At 38.0% G+C, this 24,032-nt stretch overlaps 1 protein-coding gene across 2 annotated transcripts in view; it reads right to left on the bottom strand.

The window, feature by feature from the left end:
* The window catches only part of LOC108695761 (zinc finger matrin-type protein 4-like), a 274,884-nt gene that overhangs the window by 129,309 nt on the left and 121,543 nt on the right, over nucleotides 1-24,032 (bottom strand). For both annotated transcript variants that reach the window (XM_041568712.1, XM_041568713.1), the window contains exon 5: nucleotides 17,366-17,599. In XM_041568712.1, the coding sequence (XP_041424646.1) occupies nucleotides 17,366-17,599 (234 nt within the window). The remainder of the gene's footprint in view (nucleotides 1-17,365; nucleotides 17,600-24,032) is intronic.

The following is a 24,032-nucleotide window of genomic DNA, read 5'->3' as shown; positions in this document are numbered from 1 at the left end:
GGATCAAGTACAAGCTACTGATTTATTATTACAAAGAAAAAGGAAATCATTTTTAAAAATTTGAATTATTTAGATAAAATGGAGTCTATGGGAGACAGCCATCCCGTAATTCGGAGCTTTCTGGATATCGGGTTTCTGGATAAGGGATCCTATACCTGTATGTCCAAACATACTTTTTGCCTATTACTGTTAACATAAAAATCTTTCTGTTGATAACAGGACAATTTTATAAGCTCGACTATTTTGTCCAAATGCATTAAAGTCAATGGACATCCGAATAATTTTGACGCACGACAATTTTTATGCGCTTGTCAATTTTGACGCACGACTATTTTTTTTTGTGGATTTTTTGACAGCGAATTTTCGACACAGTTTCAAGAAAACATTCACAGGCGGCAAAATGCGAAAATTCACCGCAACTACATGCCTGGCGAATTTATTTGCCCATCACTATGAACAAGGGATATACTTCCCCTAAAACAAATTATTAGCGATGAGCAAATGTTTTGCCTCATTTGTGTCAAATTTTGTGAGTGGTGAAAATTTTCTTGAATCTGTGCTAGAATTTCCCTTATGTGTTTTGTTTCGCTGGGAAAAAGGCATGGCTTTCTCTGTGGGAAACATGCAAGAAACACCGCCCATTGACTCTAATGCATTTGGCGTGAGAAAGAAAAAACCACAAGAAAAAAACACCCATTGACTACAATGCATTTGGCGCAAGTAAACACCTAAGAATAAATGCCCTTTGAAAAAAAATCCTATTGACTCCAATGCATTATGGGATGAGAAAAACCAGGCCACAAAAACGCTTATTTACTCTAATGCAATTGGTGAAATTTTGGCACCATTTGGTGAATTTTTCTGCACATCTTTGGCAAAGAGAAACTACAAATTATAATAGATATTGGGGTGGCGCTCACAGCTCCCATTTAATTTGATTTGTACCTGGGGCCCCATAAATACTTATGTTGCAGTAATTTTGTGCAAAAGTTTAAAGGCAAGGCTGGCCAATGACACTGGGAGGCCCATTAATCAACACTCATTTTTGAAACCACTAAGAAACTAATTTTCTCAAAAATAATTATATCTTCACCTAAAATAGGGACTGTGTCCACCAAATCAAAATGTATATTGATTTGGTGGACACCCTGACTTTCATATCATTTATCTGAATATAAAAATGAAAAAAGCTCTGAACGATCCGAAATAAAAATGCAAATACCACTAAAACCTGAAAAAGTCGAGTTTTTGGACAGTTACTAGAGAAAAAAAAACAGAAATCAGTCCAATAGGATCAGAGCAGCAACCACTGATGTCTACATGACCATTACTGCTTTTAATTGCCGAAGTTTTGCATTAAAGTTTTTTTATTGTTTTTACAGTTTAAGACAAAACAGAAAAAAATAGATTTGCGAAAAAAATAGGAATTCAAATGTTAGTAAACAGGCCCTCTAGTAACATATATATGGGGTCCTTGTGTAATCCAGAATAGGAAGAACCTATAAATGATTGATCAGTGAGCCCAAAACCATACATCATATCCTTACAATCTTGTCACTGAATAACATCCAAATATCTAATTAGGATTCATGTCATCATGGTTGGACTAAAATTTAAGATACATTGAAGATGGGGAAGGAATGCAAATGCTCAAGGCAGGTATTCCTTTCCAGGTCAACACAAGGCAAGAGACAGGGTCCTAAGTAAAAACTATTAATTGGCAGGGAGAGAATGAAAACATTAATTGGAGTCACTATATTGTCTTCTCTGTAGAAAAGCCCCTAATCCTTTTTGGTGAGTTGCCCTCTATACTGATGTGTGGGAACGAGACAGCAAATATTCTATGTGCAGTTATCTGTGCCTTCCTACATTATTATCTATTTAAAGGAAAATAAAAGGAAGAGAAACCCTGCCTATAAATAGCATGCATCTCAAAAGGAACATGAAAAGGTAGTTCCTGTAGTCTGCAAAAGACAAAAAAAGTATAATCATATATGTTAAAGAGCCCTATTCACGGTGAGATATCAGTAATATACACCTTTCTAAGCTTCTTTGTGTTCATGCAGATATCTATTCCATATATAGACCTGCTTATACAGTCAGATAACACCTTACATCCAGGCTGTCCAATTACAATGTTACCAGCCCCCCAGGCTTTCTCTGTATTCCGTAAACCAACAGATTACATGTATCCAGTTATCTATGTTAATAAATTAAATCAAATTATTCTTAAAAATGAATGACAATTTAATAGCATAGTGTTCCTTCTAATTAAACACCTAATACATGCAGGTGAAAAATAATCTTTTATTGCCAGGAAGCATTCACATAAAATATACAGAATAATAAAGATAATACAGAAAAAACATCAATACATTTCAAACTCAGTTTAAATTTGGAGGCAATGTCAGTCTGTAATCCCCTTCAGGGCTGCCTCGCCCAGGCACTGCAACTTTGGACACTTCAGATGGGAAATTCTTAATGGACAGATTAGCAAAGAACACTTTCTGTCTCAATTGTCTAGGGAAGAAAAGAGCCGTAGCATACTGGCCTTGCAAACGGTTTACTGGCTATCACAATTCCATATTGTCTTTTTAAAATAGTGTGTTCTGTTTAGGAAGTTGGCATTGTGCAACAGTTATTAATGAAACAAAAAAATCTTAATGAATTTTATTATATGTTTGATAACCCGTGTGTTAGTATAACTAATATGTTTCCAATAATGCTTGTAGTTCAGACAATATAACCTCCTCAATGCAAGAACAGGTCTCTTTGTATGGTTGTAGTACTGATCCTGACTATGAGTCACTGAGTAGGCTTTTACCCAGACTTCTCCCCCCCTCCCCAGAACAAGCTACAACTTTATTATAAATATGTAATGCAAGTATTGCATATGTTAATAAAAAAACAAACGTTCTGTAATGCAGTCACCAAAGATGGACTACCTACCATGCCAGGCACCTTCTGCAGTCTCATTAGGTGGATAATTGAAAGAAGATAACCTCAAAGTGCACCATCTCCTGTGCCCCTGTGCCCCTGTGCCCCAAGAGACCACTGACTCATTAGCACCCTTGTGCTTTTTAGCCTAGGGGATATACCCCAAGACCACAGTAATTATTCCTACCACCAACAACTGTGCTCCAACTGTGGGAATGTTTCTCCCTGATGTTGTTGTGCAGGAACCATATTTAAGCCTTTGCTTTACTTTCCTGAACCTATCCCTTGACCCATCATACCTTTGCCCCAACTCACTGTAGCTTGATCCACCATTTCCCAAGCCTACTAGCCCCATTGACCTGCCTGGTGGGCCCCACAGGCCCAGACCCACTCCCAACCAGAATCTCTGGGCGCTACCTCCGATCACTTGCCGATTGCTACAAGATGAAAAAGGTACGTGTGGTTGGAAGGAGGGCATTGGTATGATGCCTAGAGTAGCTTATGACTGGGGTAGGGGCCCCTAAGGGGGAGTGGGGGTTTGTGTGCCAAATACACCCCAGTCTAACACTGTCTTGGTTCCTCTGCAGGTTTCTAGCTGTAGCCAACCCAAGGGTATGGCTTGGTATTCTAACAATATGTCTGTTTCCCAGTAAATACCAACACAAGCAGAAAGTGAACCCAGATTTATTAAATAGGAACTGGCCTAAAATGAATTGGTAGTTCATTGCAGAGAGCAGAAACAGTCAACAGTGGTCAAATTTGTCCCATTTCGCTTCGCCGGAAAATTAGCGAATTTCCCGCGGCAGACGCAGACACAAGATAGTTTAGACGTGAGCGACTATTCCGATGTGCGTCCAGATTTTTTTCGCCGGCTAATTTTTGCAGCAGTTTCGCAAATTTATTCACCGGCGCAGAAATGTGGAAATTTGCCGCAAATTCATGCCTGGCGAATTTATTCATCTATCACTAGCAGTCAACAATAACAAAATGTTATGCAATGAAGTTTAAATTGGTTAAATTCTTACTAGCATTCGATCTTAACAGCAATGTAAAAAATATACAGACGTTTGGGAGCTCCCCTGGGGTCCTGAAAGCCAGTAACCATGGGGCCCTTAAACAAGAAAGTTAAAGTACTGTATGCTGTCACTTTAAATGTAGTTATATGCTTCACTGTACTGTATTCTACTTTGTGTTGGTCAGCAATAATAATCCCACAGTACACTATGTGCCTCCTGTAGCAAATGTCACAGAATGTTCCTTCTGCAGAGTCTGTCTGAGGGGAACTATATTATCTTTCTTACAGCATCCACACACAGACTGGCCTTTAGAAATAAATTTCCTGCAGTTCTCTTTCTCCTCAGATGCAGTTTCTTCTTCCAAGCCCCTCTCTCCTTCTCTTTCTAGATTTCCTTTCTCTCACTTCTTCTTTCCCCTATTTTGCCAGGAATTACCTGATTCACAACTCCCTCCCCTGGTCTCCCAACATTATAACTCATCCTTTTCATAACCCCCAACATTATGGGGGTTATTTACTAAGCTCTGAAATTCCCTGAAATTCCCTGAAATCCGAAAAATTCATGATTTCTTGTGTTATAATAGGCTTAAAATTTTTTTTTTTCGGAATGTATTAAACCCCGAGGGCTAAAAAGCCAGAATATAAAAACACGGCATCTCAAACGTGTCGAGGTTGCATAAAAGTCAATGGGAACAGTCCCATTGATTTTTGGTTGTGTCGGGGGTTTCGGGCAATTTCACAATGTTTTCAGGTGAAAACTCAAAATTCAGAGTAATTTTGGGGAAAATTCACGAAAAAAATCGTGAATATCTGAGCTTTTCCCGCAAAGTTAATTTTTGGGAAAATTTTATAATAATAAGCGTTAAAAACCTGAGCAGGTTAGAGCGCAGTTTGTAGCAGCCGATATTGAGATAAATTCGGACCTTGATAAATAACCCCCTATATCTTCCCACCCCATATGTCCCATCATTTGAGAAATGGAAAGAGGGACGAATAGATCTGTGGCGCGTAATATGGAGAACATTTTGGCCATGACCATTTTATGGCCACTCCCCCAAATACCATGTCCATTTTACAAAATTTTGCAGGTTATGGAAAGTTGTTTTATGTGATATTACAGTTTTGCTAATGAAGGTGAATGGCCCTTGACTTAGTATGACTCGATGGTGTTCCCCAAAATCTTTATTAACCCGCACCAAATAATCGACCATAAGACTTTTTGGGTGAAAAGGCCGCAGCTTGTTTTATTCCATAACCTTATTCAAAACTTGATAAAATTATCCACCAACAAACCATCGTTATTATTATCAAAACAATGAGTAACAATTTGACATGTGTACAATTTCAAGCCGCTGAAGGCTGCATATAACATTTAACCATATCTTTGCAATAACAGTATTCCTGTTAACCTACCCATTCTCCAGCCTAATGCTAAGCCACCATCACTTGTTTTCCCACCTGTTGTGCCTTGTTGCCCCTAGGCCTAGCCTCGGGCCAACTCACCTTGGCAATACCACCCCTTTTGGCTACTCAGTGGGTGAGCCCCACTATGCCAAGCTGCGACTTTTAACCCCCCACGTTCCTTGTCGGGCGGGCGGGAGGGAAAACCTTTTGTTCCTTGTGACCCTGAAAGGTAAGTCTGGCTCTTCCCGCCTCTCTCACCCCTATTTAATAACTAAGGCCCTCCCCTTAAGCCTCACCTTCCTTTTCCTACAATCCCCAGAATGCTTAGCATTTCAGGCACAACCTTATTGTACTACTCATCCCTCAGTCATGCCCCTCTCTGCTTCACCTGTCCCAGGGGCGCTCTATGGGCTTCTTTAAGCTGAAAGTCTCAGTTTACCCAAGAGACCTGCTTATCTTATAAGTTGCAATTGTATCTTTGCTAATATTAAATTGTTACAATTGTATCTAAGTCCAGGGTTCTTGGCTCTCTGCCAATAAGTTGTTATTTAATTACATTTCATTAACGGCTGTTCAATTCAGGAAATCAAAGAGAAACTCAGGACATTTCACTAACAATTTGTACTTATATTAACAGTGAATGTTAAATGGGTGGTTCAGCTTTAAGTTAACTTTTAACATGTTATAGAATGGCTATTTCTAAGCAGCTTTTCAATTGGTTTTCATTTTTTCTTTTTTTTTTTATAGTTTTTTAATTATTTGTCCTCTTCTTCTGACTCTTTCCAGCTTTTAAATGGGGGTCACTGACCCCATCTAAAAAACAAATGCTCTGTAAAACTAAAAATGATTTGTAACTGGAGAGCTACTGAATAAAAAATGAAATCACTCAAAACCTCAAATAATAAAAAAATGAAAACCAGTTGCAAATTGTCTCAGAATATCACACTCTACTGCATACTAATAGTTAACTCAAAGATGATCAACCCCTTTAATGCACAAAACAAGGTAATAAGTTTATTTGCAAAGAAAACTGCAGGTTAATACTACGATCATAACTTTGCAACTAAAAACCCCTGTCTTTGTTAACACATGCATTTGCATATCTACTGATTTACATAGACAGGGGCCCAGGGAATGTGCACTGACCCATTTGGATATGCCAGTAGCACTTCCCTTATACTTCTATATATTTTTACTTAGCAATGCGTGTGCTCCAACAACCCCCCTTGTGTATTTGCTCTTACAGCCTGTAGCTTTGGCTAAGCTTCTTGTGGCTTGTAGCACCCCCCATACCCACCCCTATTAATTAATAGTGGCCCTATGCTTTTAACTGCACCATATTTATACATTTTTTTCAAAAATGGGCGTTGGTTTTGGCAATCACTCTCTCTTAAAAGCTGCAATTCAGCAGCGGGGGAGGATTTAGCCCTCCAGAAACCAAGGTTCAGCAGACTTTTACTTTTTACTTTACTAATGCTATTATGCAGAGAGACACAGGATCCTCAATACTATGACTGATAGGTAAACAAGTTAGGGACCGCCATATGGGGTTTACCTTGACGTGGTATGGTGGCTTTTCAACTTTATGATCATAACTTTGCAACTAAAAACCCCTGTCTTTGTTAACACATGCATTTGCATATCTACTGAATTACTTAGACAGGGGCCCAGGGAATGTGCACTGACCCATTTGGATATGCCAGTAGCACTTCCCTTATACTTCTATATATTTTTACTTATCAATGCGGGTGCTCCCACAACCCCCCTTGTGTATTTGCTAATACTACAATCAGCCAATCTCTGACTGCCACATTATAACCTGCCCCCTGACAACACTCCTGAAATGGCACCAACCCCTCTGACATCATCTGCCTGCCCCTGCCCGGACTCCTGAGCTACAAAAGGTGGCAACCGTAAGCCTTATACTGACACTAAGAATATGTATTCTAAATCTAGGTAGCCCCACCAGTACAGGATCTGGCACTGAATGGTAATTGAAGTTCCAGGGATACAATGAGCGATTTTTAGTGAGCCCAGGGTAAATTACCCTATGAAGAACGTAGTTGTTTTAGCTTTTTAATGAGAGGCCAGTAGGCTGCACGTTACCATCCTGTGCCTTTTTAGGGTTTCAGACCTGCCTATGGGCTTAAAGGGGGACTATCACAAAAATTAAAATTTAATATAAGCTTCCTCATACTGAAATAAGAATCTTTCTAAATCCAATTAAAAGTTCTGTACCATTTCTGATCAATCAATCAAATGTATGTCCACCAGCCCTCTCTCAGCATCTGTTTCTCTTCATTCTGTCTTCATGCAGCAGTAGGGTGTCAGATAGTCATTGACAGCTAGATCCTGTATATAGTGTTTTCTTATGATCCTGAAAAAATTAGAATTTTCCATATGGGGTTTTCAGCTTCAATTGGTTGTTCTGCACTCCATGGATGAAGCATACCCGTCACATTGAGTTAAGACATAGTTTTTAAATATACAATATATAAAATACACATGTGTATAGCACCAATTACATTTATACCTATGACACTAATTACATTTATACCTATGACAATGATACTGCTCCAACATGTTATGTTCCCTTTTCTTTAACCTCCGAACACTGAGGTTCTTTACTGCACCAGTTAATACTAAGGACACAAGACCATGACTTCTCTCAAAAAGGAAATTGGAGAACATATCAAATCTAAAGAAATTTGGTTTTAATTATCTCCCTAAAAGCACTTGCTATATACAGTACGTACATATTGATTGTGTCTATTGATTTTTGCCTCCAAACACCCTTCTTGTGCTCTAAATTTAGCACACTTCCTTAAACCAACAGAATGTAATGATAGGACTTCCCATATCCTAATGAAGGCATTCATTCATCTATTTACTGTAAATGCCACAGATGCTACAGCAAGAGACAGAGCGGTTTCTGTGTGTGCCCAGAATCAGCTCTCAGAGATGCAAATCTCTCCCATCTATCAATGTGATGCTGTCTTGGACTAGAACAGTGTGGCTATAGCAATGAGAAACCACAACAAGCACAACAGCAACAAATGCCCTCTCAAATATCTGCAGTCAAATCACTGTCTAGAGATCTGCTATATAATTTAATTTGTCCAAGATTAGGTCACTTTCCCATAGTTGCAAGTAGTTGACTAAAAAGCAAGGACCCAGGGTAACAGATGAAAACAGAGATCCCAACTTGAATTAAAATAACCAAAAAAAAAATACATTTTTGTAAATCAGTGGAGAGAGGTCTGTATTCTGTATACATACCTGTTCATCAATTTTATATCTTTAACCGTGCCTTACTGCAATTTATTTTCTATAGCAAATTGGAGCATTGACCTTCCTCCCATAGAGATCTATATTGAACGAAGCATTTTTAAATAGAAAGTTTCACTTTGCAAAACCTATTTCCTTGCTCAAGAGCCTTCCTATGAGCTATGGAAGCTCAACCCATTAGGAAATGTTTGGTCATCAGGGAGTAGGTTTTATATATGATTTAAAGAGCAAGTTGTATGCCTTATTTATATTAGGCACTTACAAGAAGAGCAAGGAATGTGCAAGTTATTTTGATTGGTTGACTCTCTCCCTCTCTCTCTTACTAATTAGAGGATTTTAGGAATTGATTTAGTGCCATGGGTTGGCAAACCTCTATCTAGGTCCATGACACAAGCTCACAAATCACTGTTCCATACTTTGGCTGAAATGTTAACTGTATTCCATTTTAGCAGAAATTGTTTTTAATATTTAAAAGAAATCATAATGAGAAAGTCAACTGAAAATCATCCTAGAAAAAAATAAGCATACAAAACCTATTGATATTATAAGCAGTAAAAATAATATTAAACATACAATGATGGGCAAGAGTTCCAATAGCTCAGAGATTTTGTGTTTTATTTATACAATCTTGAAAATTTTACTGTGCCCTGACCAGCACACAATTGACCTTTTTATTTAAATCAAAATACTTTTCGGGCTTCATTAATCCAAATGTCTGCTTTAATCAGTTGGCTGCACCCCCCCTTCCCCAGCAGCAACTTGGCTTAGTGACTAGGACCTAGATTTTAGTGGGCTGTTGGTATTTCTTTAAACCCATTATTATTTTCAAATTAAAGTGACATAAAAATACATAACACATACATGAATGTTTCTTTATATATGAAACTCTGATGTACTGAATGTGCTAATTACAGCTCCTTGGGGGCGTGGCAAGTATTTTTGTTTAACTAAGGCGAAAGAACCAGGTTACTGCAGAATAATAAAAGTTTGCCTACGAGCTGAAAATAAATAATGGTAGCAAGAGTCTATGAATAGCGTGGAATGAGTGCATGTTCAGCTATGAATAATACTATTTATATCCAGAAACCAGTTATCCAGAAAGGTGTGAATTACAAGAAGATCATCTCCCATAAAGTAAATTTTAGCAAAGAATTAAAAAAAAATTCTCTCTAACAATAAAACAATAGTTTGTACTTGGTGGTAACTAAGCTGCATGAATCATATTGTCCTGATAGATTTATTTAAAGTTTGAAATAGTTATTAGCAAATTTAAGGTGTGGAATAGTGATGGCGAATCTGTGCCGTTCGCGAAAAATGGGGGTGTCAAAATAATTTTGACGCTCATCAATTTTGGCGTGAGTGACAATTTTTTTACGCGCAACTATTCGGTCCAAATGCATTAAAGTCAATCGGTGTCCAAATAATTTGGATGCGCGACAATTCTTATGAGCGTGCCAATTTTGATGCTCGGCAATTTTTAACGCAGCGGATTTTTCGCCGGTGAATTGTCGTTTCGAATTAATTCGCTTATGGCAAAACACGGAAATTCAACGCAAATTAGTTTCTGGGGCAAACTTATTCGCCCGTCACTAGTGTGGAGATCCAAAGTAAACAAAATACCTTATGTATTATAAAATATAAAACCCCAGGTCCAAAGCATTCTCGATAATAGAGGCTATACCTGTATATGAACTTTCATTACGTCACATATAGGATCCACATGTCTAATTCCATCGCCATAGATTGTTATTTTAGCATTTATACAAAACTAATCTTTCTAATAAAAGATGAAGACTTATATTATTAATTCTAAGTCCACCATTTGTTATCACTGCTTCCACTCTGTCTGGTATGGATGCTATTTTTTCAAGATTTGAGAATCCATATTATTCCAGCACTCTTTCAGAGAATCCCAGAGAGTGTTTGTATTATGTTTTAAATCTTTCTTTTTCAAACACTCCTTGCTAATCATCATAGCTGTTTAGCATAATTCTCATTCTAAATCCATTTCCACATAAGGCAAAGGGCATGACCCACTTCGGCTTTGGACAATGTGCAGTTGATTCTGTGCAAGTCTACAACTGCCATACCTCAGAGACTGCAACACAGACACAAAAATAGACACAGACAGTGTATACAGGCCCCATCCCTCAGTGCACAAGCAGTAATGCTCTACATCTGTCAAGATTGACTTATTCACAAGGTAAACAAACTCAACTGGGGAACTGCACAAAATATCCATTATTAAAAAAAAAAACAACAACAACTTAAGAGTAATCTCTGTATTGAAAATAGAACCATATGCACCTCCTTATTTGTGCCTATCAGACCCAAAGTTATGGGGGGCAGATTTACTAAAGAGCGAAAGTGGCTAACGCTAGAGACAATTTGCTAGCATTGCCACCTGCAGGGACATCGTCAATTCACTAACAGGTGCAAGCGCACGTTCGCTAGCGACCCAGACCATCTCCAGCGCAGTTTCGGACCCTATCTCCAGGCGTATTTCCACTCTAACGAACCGGCGCTACTCCGCAAATTCACTAAAGTTTGGATTTTACTGAATGTTGTCTCTTTCGCCAGAGTTGACTTTGCCACCTCAGACCAGGCAAAGTGTTTAAAAGAAGCTAGATCTTCCTCAATCTTCTGTCACTTACACCAAGTTCCAAAAACGCTGGCGACTTTTCAGTTTCTAAAGCGGGATTTCCTGCAAAAGTCCTGACTTTTTTTGGGTAACGGTTTTCTCCAGACATTTCATAACATATGGAACATTCATTTTACAGTGGGCTCACGATTAACTCTCTTGACTTTATTCAGTTCCCTTGACATTTGTAATAAAAAGTGGCAAATTCAAGCGTTTGCAGCAACATTTATAATAAAGACGTCCATACAACTTTAAATTTCATGCCGCATGCAAATTAACCTAAGCACAAAATCACTAGCGAATTTTTGATAGGCACAAACTAACACTAACGCATTTTTGCTATGAATGTACGCGCTGCCAAAGTAACCCTAGTGAAAAGTCGCCAGGGTGCAACTTCACATATAGGTGAATTAGCGTACTGGTAGCGAATTTGCGCCTGGCGAAGTGGTGCGAAGTGTGTGAAGCGGACACTGGCGACAATTCAAACTGCTGTGGAATAGATTTTTTATTTGCTTTTTTGTAAACACTGTACTTCATTGGGCAAAGTTACTCCCTAGTGACCCCATCACTCCAGAGACCCCCATCCCATATATCAGATATTTACCTTCTATTAAGATTCTTTTCCAGCAGCCCACAGTACCCCACTATTCAATAAGAATTGATTATATGAAGAATCACCACCTATCTGTGGTGCAACATTGCAGCTTTTTCATATTAACAAAAATGTCTGTTATCATAAAAAAATACTTTCTTTAATTTTGAAAAAGTGAATATGCATTGTCAAATTCCTTCTATTATTGGGATTGTACCACAGAATAATTCTTGATGAAATTGACCTAATTGTGTGTGAGTCCTTAGATTGTAAGCTCCACTGGTACAGGGACTTATTTGAACGATGTATATTTTCTGTAAAGTGATGCACAATATATGTTAGTGCTCTCTCTATATATATATATATAAGGAAAAGTTAATGAACATAACAGTTACAGAATGTCTAAGTTTGCATATCTATTGCCTTTAATTTTTTTTCTCTTCCTTTTAGAGAAAAATCAATGGAGTCTGAGTAAGGAAGTACATTTTGGCTAGTATAAGTATGGATATATAGAAAAGATAGGAGGAAGCTGATTTTTATCTTTGGTAAAGCTTATTTAAAAGCATTCATTTATGAATCCAAGTTCATATACAAATGCCAATATGTCTTTAAATGCATGTATGGTGTAGTTTCAACTGTATCTTTTCAGAAGGTGCATCTGTAAGAAAGCTGAAGTCTATTAAATATTCTAGCAATTTATTTGTAAAACCTGTAGATAATTTAAAGGGCATGTAACCAGTGGCGGAACTACCGGGGGAGCAGGGGCCCGGCTGCGCGTCACGCATCAGGGCCCGCCCCCCTCTAGGATCGCAACTGCATGTAACGTCTAAAATAGATGCACGGCTATAAATGCTGTATTTTGTATACTAAATATAAACATGAACTTACTGCACCAGAAGCCTAATCAAATATATAATTTATGCTTTCAAAGTTGGCTACAGGGGGTCACCATCTTGTAACTTTGTTAAACATCTTTACAAGACTAAGACTGTGCACATGCTCAGTGTGGTCTGGGCTGCTTAGGGATCGTCATAAACAAAGCTGCTTGAGTTCTGCATGGCTGGGAAGTAAGGTGGGGGCTCCCCCTGCTGTTCATAAGTATGATTGTTTCCCTGCTCAGCAGTTAGGGACCATCTGATAATTCCTATCCACAGCAGTAAATGAAGGGAGAATTTCACTGCATACAGTCAGGTTTCTTATAAAAACGGTACACATTTTTTAATTAAAATATATTGGAGATAGGTTTCTTTTTCATTAAAGAAAGTAATAATTGGATTTTATTTTTTTGCCTTTACATGCCCTTTAACAGGCATAAGAGTCCAATAGAATACATGACTCTAAACAATGAGATCAGCGTTCTTCAAGAATAATAAGTTCCAACTTAAGAGAACTTCAGCAATAAATGCAGTTCCCATTGTGGTCTCGTTGCATCTTGATTTGGGCGGGGGGGGGGATTTACGAAAACTCGAATTTATCCCATTTTTTTTTTTTTGTTAAAACAAAGTCGACCTAACTACGATCCACAAATTGAACTTATTTATCAAAAAATCAGCTTGAAAAAGTTGGTGTGTCTCGACAAAATCAGGCAACAATTCGACTTTTTTTAATTTGATGCGCAATATTTCGTTTTTTTCGAGTCGTCACCCGAAAACCCAGACTTTTCCGCATTATCGTATGAAAACCGGTGCAAATCACGATGTCAAGAAACATCTTTAATTCTTCTAATTTTCCGACGTTTCGCGAATTGGAAATTCACAAATTTTTCGGGGAAGCGAAACGGGAGAAATTCGCCAATCACTACTAAAGAGTCTCAAAACTATCTTTTAATTAGTTATGAGTTATTTTAAGAATTAGAAGCAGTGTCATTAAAATAAGCATTTATGCATTAAAAGGTTAATATTAACACGTATTATCTAGGAGAACAGTAATTACGACAGAGGATTATCTATATTATGGTGTTTGTCTATGCAGGTTAAGTGCCCCAGCAGGTTTCTTATATATTATAGGTTTCCTATAGTCTTATGTTATATAATATATCACTATAGGGGACTATGGGCCTTAAAAAGGAAGGTTGTGGCAAGTGTTGAGTGAATCTGTTCCATTTTGCTGAAATATTGCCAAAACTGTAGAAAAAGTTAAAAAACAGAGAAAATTTGCAAAATGCATTGAAGTCAATAGGCATTTTTTGCAGTAAAATTTTGTTGCGATTTCATGAAAATATTCTTCAATCATAAAACATCCTGAGAAAATAGCAACTTAGGCTAAAAAACATTGCGGCAAATTCACTAAGATTCGTAGTTGCGCCAGCGTCCGCTTCGCCGCACTTGGCCAGACGTATTTTCGCCAGCGCTTCGCAAATTCACAACAATCCGAAGTTGCGCTCAGGGGAAGGGTAAGTTTGTGAAGTTACGCTAGCGTTAATTCGTCAAGCAAAGCGAAGTTACGCTAGCGATGGTTAATTTGCATACGGCGCCAAATTGAAGTTACAATGGAGGTATATGTAGCATCACTACACAAGCCTGGGAAACCTTCAAAACAGCAAATAAATTTTTATTTTGCCCCACACATGTGCCCACTGTATAGTTAAGTTGCCATGAGTTAGGAAATGTAGGGGGGAAGGAGGGTAGCTCCAAAAAAAATTTTGATCTTTTTCAGCCTATCACCCATAAAAAATGAAAAAACGCCAGCGTTTTTTGGGACTTAGAAGAATTTGTAACTTTTTTTTAAGCAATCCCTATCTACTCTATTGCACTTTGCCTGGTCTGAGGTGGCGAAGGAAGTCTGGCGTAAAAGGTAGCGTTCAGAATAATTCGCGCATCAGTGAATTTGTGTAGTTACGTCCGTTTCGCAAATTCACCAGGCGTAAGGGTGCGAAGTAACACTAGCGAATTTACGCCAGCGTCCGTCAGTGAATCGGCGAATTAAAGAAAATGCGCTAAGCTAGCGAATTAACGCTAGCGTTAGGCGCTTCGTCGTTTAGTGAATTTGCCCCATTGTGAGCTGAACCAGTAACACCTAAACTGTTATAACTAGGGAAAACAAAGATGAAAATAATTGTGCTTCTACCCCTTAATATTTCTAATAGGCAAATAGAAATTAAATTATTGTAGCAAGTTCAAGAAATAAATGGATTTCTTTTAGACACATTATAGAACACAAAAATACAATAAGAACGAGAATATTCATTTTTTTTTAAAAAAAAATTACATTCTCTGTGCAAGGCAAGAGTTAATGAACTGTGTGTGATTGTGTCACCAAATGCAATTAATAAACTGCCGCATCAGCATTGAAATGAAAACGCCAGCAGAAGTGCCTAATACAGAAGCGAAATGGAATTGTCTGATCGGGGCAAGGGAACTTAATTCAATGTCATTTTTCACTCTGTAACCCTATTAGATTGTAAGTAAACTGGAAAAATATATTGCTATTTAAATGAATGCATGACTGTTTATATTTTTTGAAGTACATTTTCTGTGTGATAGCTATGCAAAATAAGATAATCTTCAAGATATTTTGTATGATGTGTGTTTCTGTTGGACTGGGCCACCAGGACAAATCCTGTTGGGCCTCGACCTTGTTGGGCCCTGCCTTGTTGGGCCACCCCCAGCCACCACCAGTCCCCACTCCACTGTCATGCTTTTCACTGTAAAATAAATTAAACAGCAAAGTAAGTAGCAAAGGGAGCAGGAGCAGCTTTGACTGGGGCAGAGCAGTAGTGGCAAGAGGTGGTGGCCCATTTGGTGTCTGGGTGGTGGGCCCATGGGTCGGGTATCCAGTGGGCTGTGGGTAACTCAGTTCAACTCTGGCTACATGATTGTATGATATTTTATGATATATGATCTTTTCCCTTTTTCTGAGAAAGTAAGAGGTCTGATTCACAATTCTCTCTTTCCCAGTAGTAATGTATATAAAGTTCTACCATTGTTTTAACATGACTCTTGACACTTGACAAGAGTTTACATATATATATACTATGACCCCTTAGATCTGTAACCACAATATACTAGAATAAGAAATGCTTTATCCTGTCCCCTTACGTTCTCCTGCATTGAACTATTAACAACTGCGGGTTTTCAGCACAAAATGTAAATAGTTAATGTGAACGATAGAAATGGAGAAGTGCATACATATTAAACAGATGTAAATGAAATAGGCTTTATCAAGGCTTTATGACTTATTCCTTATGAATCAAAATGAAACGACTAAGAATTAAAGTTTTCATACAAACTTAATGTAGTAAGGCAAAATAAATTATGCTTAGAGGTACAGGGATCCAATATAAATGGCGGAGTTGTTACACTTTGACATTTGCGTCATGTTTTAGCTCTTGTAAATGAAATATGTGTTTGGTGGAAGACTCATCATGGTGCAAAGACTTAGCTATAAGCTTAGATGTTACATAAGAAATAGATCTAAAGCAGTGACTGTCAAACTTTTTCAGTCCAGGCCCCTACTTGAAGGTCCTTTGTGTAGGGCCCCCATGGCTCATGAAATAAGTACAGATATAGTGAAGTATTGGTGTATGAGTCATTCAGCCATACTTTCAGGAATATCTACAACAGCAAATATATATTTTCTGACCTTAAAGCTGGGCATTCCGATGTATCTAGGAGTCATTCACCCAAATTCTTATCATAACTGTCCTGATAAACTCCCACAACCACTGCTAAAATATCCCCCCCCCCCAGTGGGGACAGCCCTTACCATTTGGGAACTTCTGATTTATTGTCATTGAATAGGTAAGAATAAGTAGCTTTAAGAATGAATATGTAATATGGACCAGAAACACAAGGGGTTATTTACTAAACTCTGAATGCAAAAATCACGAGAAATGTGTGATTTTTTTTTTATAAAATCAGACTTTTAAAAAATCATGAATTTTTCGGAATTTATTCAAAAAAAAATTGAAAAGTCCAAATCAGAAAATCCGGCATCTCAGACCTGTCAAGGTTGCATATAAGTCAATGATTATTTTATGTGCGCTGAGTTTAATGCAATACCCCAAAGTTTTTGGAGTTTTCGGGTGAAAAATATAATAAAAAATTCGAAAAAATTCAATGAAGAATCCAAAAAAATCACGAAAATCTGATTTTTTTTCCCGCAAAGCAAATTTTCGGGAAAATGTTATAATAAATAAGCATAAAAAACCCGAGCGGATTTGATTGGAGTTTGTAACAGAAAATATTGAGATACATTCGGACTTTGAGAAATAACCCCCACAGAGTTAGAATATAGTAAGTGGGGACATCATGGAGGTTAATATGACAAAAACTTAAAAATTTGTATCAGATCAAGCAACCAAATAGATGTTCACTCTTAAAAAGGTGGGCAATAAATGCTACCTGCTTATTGGTTCTCTATAATCTCATCGAAGCAATGCAAGTTTTCTTCAACATTTCATGAATTCTAGACATTTTCTATGATATCCCCATATATAGTTATTAGGATTGTATTGTTAAAACATATTTGCAGTTTATAAACACCTTACCTTCTAATGCTTCTGAATCTAACGTTTCTCCAAGTCGCTGTAGAAGTTTAGCCCGTGCGGCATTCTTTTTGTGCTTTTTTCCCTCGTAATGTTGCTGGGCCATCAATGGATTGTTAAACCATGCCCGACAGAGGTCGCAGAATTTCCTAGACTCGTTTCCTATATTTAGGTTCCACAATGTGTCCTCTTCCGGAGGAGGTATTTCTGTATGCTCGGGTGTCTCTTGTATTGGTTCTAAGTAAATTTTAGAGAAAACAACTATTACAAGCAGAAACAGTGATATAGAAACAGTCATTCCATAGCAACAGATACACCATCAATGTAAAACAAAAGGTCAGTAAATAAGCATAGTATCTGTACAAAGAACTTCCCCTATGAATAATACAATAAAAATGTTATTCAAGGACATATTCAAGGATTATAACTAAATGGTATGCACAGAACACTACTTTAGGACCTTGTATTTAAGTCCCTGTGACATATTGGGATTGTGTTATATCGTGACATCAATGCTGAAGAAGATTCACTATAAGGGGCAGATGTATGAAGGGTCGAATATCGAGGGTTAATTAACCCTCGATATTCGACTAGGAACTAAAATCCTTCGACTTCGAATATCGAAGTCGAAGGATTTAGCGCAAATTCTTCGATCGAACGATCGAAGGATTATTCCTTCGATCGAACGAGTAAATCCTTCGAATCGAACGATTCGAAGGATTTTAATCCAACGATCGAAGGAATATCCTTCGATCAAAAAAACATAGGCAAGCCTATGGGGACCTTCCCCATAGGCTAACATTGACTTCGGTAGCTTTTAGCTGCCGAAGTAGGGGGTCGAATTTTTTTTAAAGAGACAGTACTTCGATTATCGAACGGTCGAATAGTCGAACGATTTTTAGTTCGAATCGTTCGATTCGTAGTCTAAGTCGTAGCCAATTCGATGGTCGAAGTAGCCCAAAAAACACTTTTGAAATTCGAAGTTTTTTCAATTCGAATCCTTCACTCGAGCTTCATGAATCGACCCCTTAATGTAGATCTTTTTTGTTTGTCTGGACCAGTCCAGCTGAGCACATAAATAGCACAGGATGAGAGGAGGAGAAAGAGAACCAGGAGGGGTAAAGCAAAAGTATGAAGTGAGAATCTCATACCAAGGTTAATAACACATTTCATCTCAATTTAAAAACTTTTCGATCATTTGGTTCTTCTCTTATTGTTCTTATTAATAACATGCTAAAAATTTTATTGTCTTGGTTTTATGAGTATTTGCTACATACATTAAAATAGGTTGATCATGTAGATATTTGTAAATTATCTAAAATTATGGGGATCATTCGTTTAAATATGTAGTACAGATTTAAATGCAAAAACTCAACTTGTATGGGATCCGTTATCCGGAAACCCGTTATCCAGAAAGCTCCGAATTATGGAAAGGCTGTCTCCCATAGACTCCATTTTATCCAAATAATCCAATTTTTTAAAACTGAGACCCTTTTCTGCTGTAATAATAAAACAGTAGCTTACACTTGATCCAAACTAGTATATAATTCATACTTATTGGAAGCAAAACCAACCTATGGGGTTTATTTAATGTTTTCTTGATTTTTTAGTAGACTTAGGGCAGAGACACATGCTGCTATTTCCGCGACAAATTGCTTCTTCTTCTTTGGGCGACTAATTTCCCTGAACTGCCTTCCTGCCGGCTAGAATGTAAATCACCGGTGGGGTGGGACTCGGAACACTTATTTTTCCGAAGTCGCCCGAAGTTGCCTCACGAGGAACCTTCGGGTGACTTCAGAAAGCCGACGCGTTTCGAGTGCCATCCCGGCGGCAATTTAGAATCTAGCCGGTGGGAAGGCTTTTCAGGGAAATTAGTCGCCCGAAGAAGAGGTGATTAGTTGCCAGGTGACTAAGGGGCCGATTCACTAACTTCGAGTGAAGGATTCGAAATAAAAAAACTTCAAATTTCGAAGTGTTTTTTGGGCTTCTTCGACCATCGAATGGGCTACTTCGACCTTCGACTACGACTAAAATCGTTCGACTATTCGACCATTCGATAGTCGAAGTACTGTCTCTTTAAGAAAAAACTTTGACCCCCTAGTTCGCCATCTAAAAGCTACCGAACTCAACGTTAACCTATGGGGAAGGTCCCCATAGGCTTTCCTATGTTTTTTTGATCGAAGGATATTTCTTCGATCGTTGGATTTAAATCCTTCGAATCGTTCGATTCGAAGGATTTAAGTGTTCGATCGAATGAATAATCCTTCGATCGTACAATCGTACTATTTGCGCTAAAATCCTTCGACTTCGATATTCGAAGTCGAAGGATTTTAATTCCCAGTCGAATATCGAGGGTTAATTAACCCTCGATATTCGACCCTTGGTGAATCGGCCCCTAAATCTCCCCAAATCCTCCTGCCCTTAAGGTATGAATATCTAAATTACAGAAAGATATGTTATCCATAATACTGCAGGACCCAAGCATTCTGGATGACAGGTCCCATACCTATACTACCTACCATGTTTCCTCCTACCCCTGTGATTTTTTATTGCTTCATTTTAAGTATTTGAAGCCAGAATTATTTGTTGATGGCATGTCTCAAGCCAGTCAATTTTCAAGCAGAACTTCTACAAGAAAACAGAATTTATTCCCTGGTCAATGCAACTGTAAAGGCTGCAAACAAAGCCATATTTGTCATCTGTCTGAGTAGCAGAGAATTCTGTAGTGACAGTGGTAGAGGGGGCATTGTAGGGTGCTTTGTAAGGGTTAACTTTGACATATTAAATATATGGACACCTGGCACCTCTTGAGGAGCCTATGCAGTCTATGCAGAGGTAGCAATACCCTTTATTGGCTAATTTGTTAGATTGGATGAATGTTTTCAGTTACGTATACAACTCACTGGAAAATTACAGACAGCAGAGCTAAAGTGCCATCAATAATACTTTAGGAAGCCAGAAATGAATCCACATTTTGAAAGGAAACAGGCCACTTGGTAGCAGTATAAAAAGATGAACCACCAAATAAATCTCTGACAAAAAATGTTTATCTTGCTGAGAAATTAATGAATCCTTTTTCACAAGTTTCCTAGATAAATGTGTTTAATGCACTTGGGTCTGAAAATCTTAGAATGCCTCTCATCTTGAGTTCAGAGATTTCCATTAAGTAAATCTCTTTCATCTGACTCTCATAGGAGCGCCTTGATTATTTATGATTTTCTGCCTAGTCACAAACTAAAATGTAAAACTGCCAAGCTCTGCAGGCATGTAAATCCATCCAGAACAAGCTTCAGCTTACTGAGGAGGAATTACAGTATTTCTTTCCTTGAATACAGAAATCCCCAGATCATTCTAATACTTTTATGACTTATATGAAGTCATGTTTTTTGTGCAACAGATGCAAAAGAGTAAACTCCTTTTCCCCCGTCTGTACCAAGTAACTTTGTCACCCAGTAGAGGGTGACCTACAGACATTGCAGATTGCTCTTCTTACAAATATGTATTATGGGAATATTAGCTGTTCAAATGGTAGGCAGGTAAAGAGACAGGGACACAAAAGCCCAGAAAAATAGAACTTTGCCATTACTTAATTCACTCAAAACACTTAGCGGCCCATTCACCAAGCTCGGGTGAATGAATAGAGGGAAAAAAGCTCGAATTTCAAGTGCTCCTCGACTATCGAATCGGCGTAAATTCGCCTGAGTAGATTGATTCGGATAGATCGAGCGCAAAAACGCTGTGACTATTCGCCCATTCGATAGTCAAAGTACTGTCTCTTTTAAAAATACTTTGACTGCCTACTTCGCCACCTAAAACCTACCAAATTGCTTTAAAAGCCTATGGGAAAGTCCCATAGGCTTGTTTTCTAAGTTTTTGATCGAATAAAAAGGCATTCGATCGAATATTCGACCGTGGCGCCTATTTGCCGGGCGAATATTCGCCCATTCGACTATTCGCCAGAGCGTAAATTCGCCCGAATTGCCTATTCGATTCTATTCCCCAATCGAATTTTGAGGGATTTAACCCCTCGAAATTCGACCCTTGATACATCTGCCCCTAACGGTGTTTATCTTCATATGGCCTCAAGAATATATGACAGTTTGATATAATATAATATAATATAACAATATATTACTGTTTGGTTCGGTCTTTTGGTACATTTTCAGACCAGTCAGCAAGTGCAGTTGCTTAAGTCGTACAACTAATAGATGGGGACAGAAACAAAACAACCAAGGAGAAAATAAAAATCCAACATAAAACCAACTGTATAGGGCCAAGTAGTTCAGAGTTCCAGTCTGTGTGATTTCTACACATTATTGGGGTTATTTTTAAGGATTGAGTTGTATTTTCCATGAAAATTTGAGCTTTCAAGTTGCTTTTTGGTCAAAATTAAAATTTTCGGGTTAAAATAATTTATTATAACCTCTTATCTGCAGCTTTGGCTGTTCTGGACTCTCTGCCAAAAGCCAATTAAGTTAGAAACATTGTTTCTTTTTCTGCAGAGAAAATCTCGACTTTCCAATACAAACGAGGGACTGCGGATTGAGCTGTCAAAAGAGGGACTGTCCCTCTAAAAACAGGACAGTTGGGAGGTACAGTATGTGCAAGGACTTCTTTAGTTCTCTGTTTGTGGTACAGGTCAACAACAAAGTAAGACAGAAACACCTGATGGTGAGGCATCAAAAAGTGCCTTTAGAACCATTTTGAGAATTTCTGACAATGACCAAGAGAAGGCTTTTATTTATACATATTATCAGCTCCCTGTTTACCAGAACATAGACTACTCTGGTACAGCAACAATGAGGCCCATTTGTTTCCATGAACAGATGGCCCCTTACAGCTTTGCAGTGTTAGAGTTTCAGGCAAAGTGATTGAGTGAAATGCTTACTGTATTTTACTTTTATTACTTTTTATTATACTACTTGAGACAGTCTCATATGGGCTGTGATCTGTGATTTAAAGTTCTTATTATCTTCACTTTGCTTGCTTCTTCAAAGTATTTTAATTCTTTATTTGTTCGTCTCACATCAGTACTCATTACTGAATTCCTGTTGATACAATTTTGCCCATTGCTATTCTGCTGGAATATTTTTTCTTTATAGTACTGAAAACAATCTCTGCTTCTGTTTATTTATTTTGTGATAGTCTTTTAAGTTTGGCTTCTACTTTGCCATATAGTAGCCTTCGTCTACTGTGGAATTAAAGCTCCCAATTGAACTCCTAACTCCCAATCAGACTTTTCACAGTGAACAAAAATACCAAATAAGGGTTCAAATGTAACCACATTAAAGTCAAACATATATTTTATTACCTCAAGTACCATAATATATCACATATACTAACAGAAACAGTATATAACTATATAGTGGGGTCCCCAATGTTTTCACCAGTGCACAACATTCAGATGTAAAAAAGAGCTGGGGATCAAGGCAAGCATGAAAAATGTTCCTGTATGGTGCAAAATAACAGCTGTGATTGGCCATTTGGTAGCCCTATGTGGACTAGCAGAGTACAAGAGGTTCTGTTTGGCAGTACACCTGGTTTTTATGCAAAACGTGCCTCCAAGCCAGGATTTCAAAATTAAGCACCTGCTTTGAGGCCACAGTGAAAGGGTTGGTGAGCAACATGTTGCTCACAAGTCCCTGGTTGGCAACCACTGCTATGTAGTATTTATAGGAAGTAGCATTCTCCTACATGCTCTCAGTAGTTTCTTACTGGGCCATAATGTGGAGCTGGTAAAATTGTTGGTGGGAATAAGGGTTTCAATGTTAAAGGGGCCCACCAAAACATAAAAATCGGTATCTGTATCAGAATAAAAGTATTTTTAAATTAAACTTGAAACCCAAATTCTTTCATTTATCAAAACATCCGTACCTGTTATAACCCTATTTAAAATCTCAGCTGTCAATCATATACTGCCTGCCCCACCATTATGCCTTAAGCATAGAGGCAGGGCAATCAATTACTTTCGCTTTCATTTTGCATTTCTTAAATGTCACTGCACTTCTCATGTTCCCCTCTCTACTCACTGCCTAATTGAGTAGCCTGTGCATGGGCATCAAGTTCCCTAATTTGGTGCATAAACACGGCTGAAGGAATTCATTCTTAGGACGACCGGCCCCCTTTAATTTACTATTGTCACGTGTATGCACTGAGGAAGGCTAGTTTGGCTGAAACATGTAGTGCTTGAATTCCTGCAATAAACACTATGGTAAAGTCATAAGTCAGTTTGTGTGCTTTCAGGAAGACGTGGATTATGTTTTTTTATGTATGACAAACAACATGGGATTTGTTGCCTGCTGAGGAGTCTCCAGTGGTATTAAGGGACCATTGATTTTGTGTGGTGTTATAAATATATGGAATTCCCATGTTTACTTTTTTCCCATCAGCTCTGTACCGACAAAAAGCTGCCCATTTCACCTGCAGTCAAACATTTCTGCCAACTAGCCTCTCAATCACCTTGGAAATTTCTCAGCATTTAATCCTAATGCGTTCCTACACTCTTCTCTGCTGAGCTGGCATTTACAGTAACAAAATGTAGGCTCCTTTCTCAGAACAACAAGCATCACAGGTTTGTATTGTTCTACAGATGAACCCTGGGCAAATGGCTTATGTACAAAATTTGCATAATGGTGTGGAATGTGTTCTGTATTGCTTGAATTTCTGCTGA

This window comes from Xenopus laevis, chromosome 7L, assembly GCF_017654675.1.
Source record: "Xenopus laevis strain J_2021 chromosome 7L, Xenopus_laevis_v10.1, whole genome shotgun sequence".
Classification (NCBI taxonomy): Eukaryota; Metazoa; Chordata; class Amphibia; order Anura; family Pipidae; genus Xenopus; species Xenopus laevis.
The sequence above is the reverse complement of the archived record's forward strand: the minus strand, read 5'-3'. Positions and strand labels throughout refer to the sequence as shown.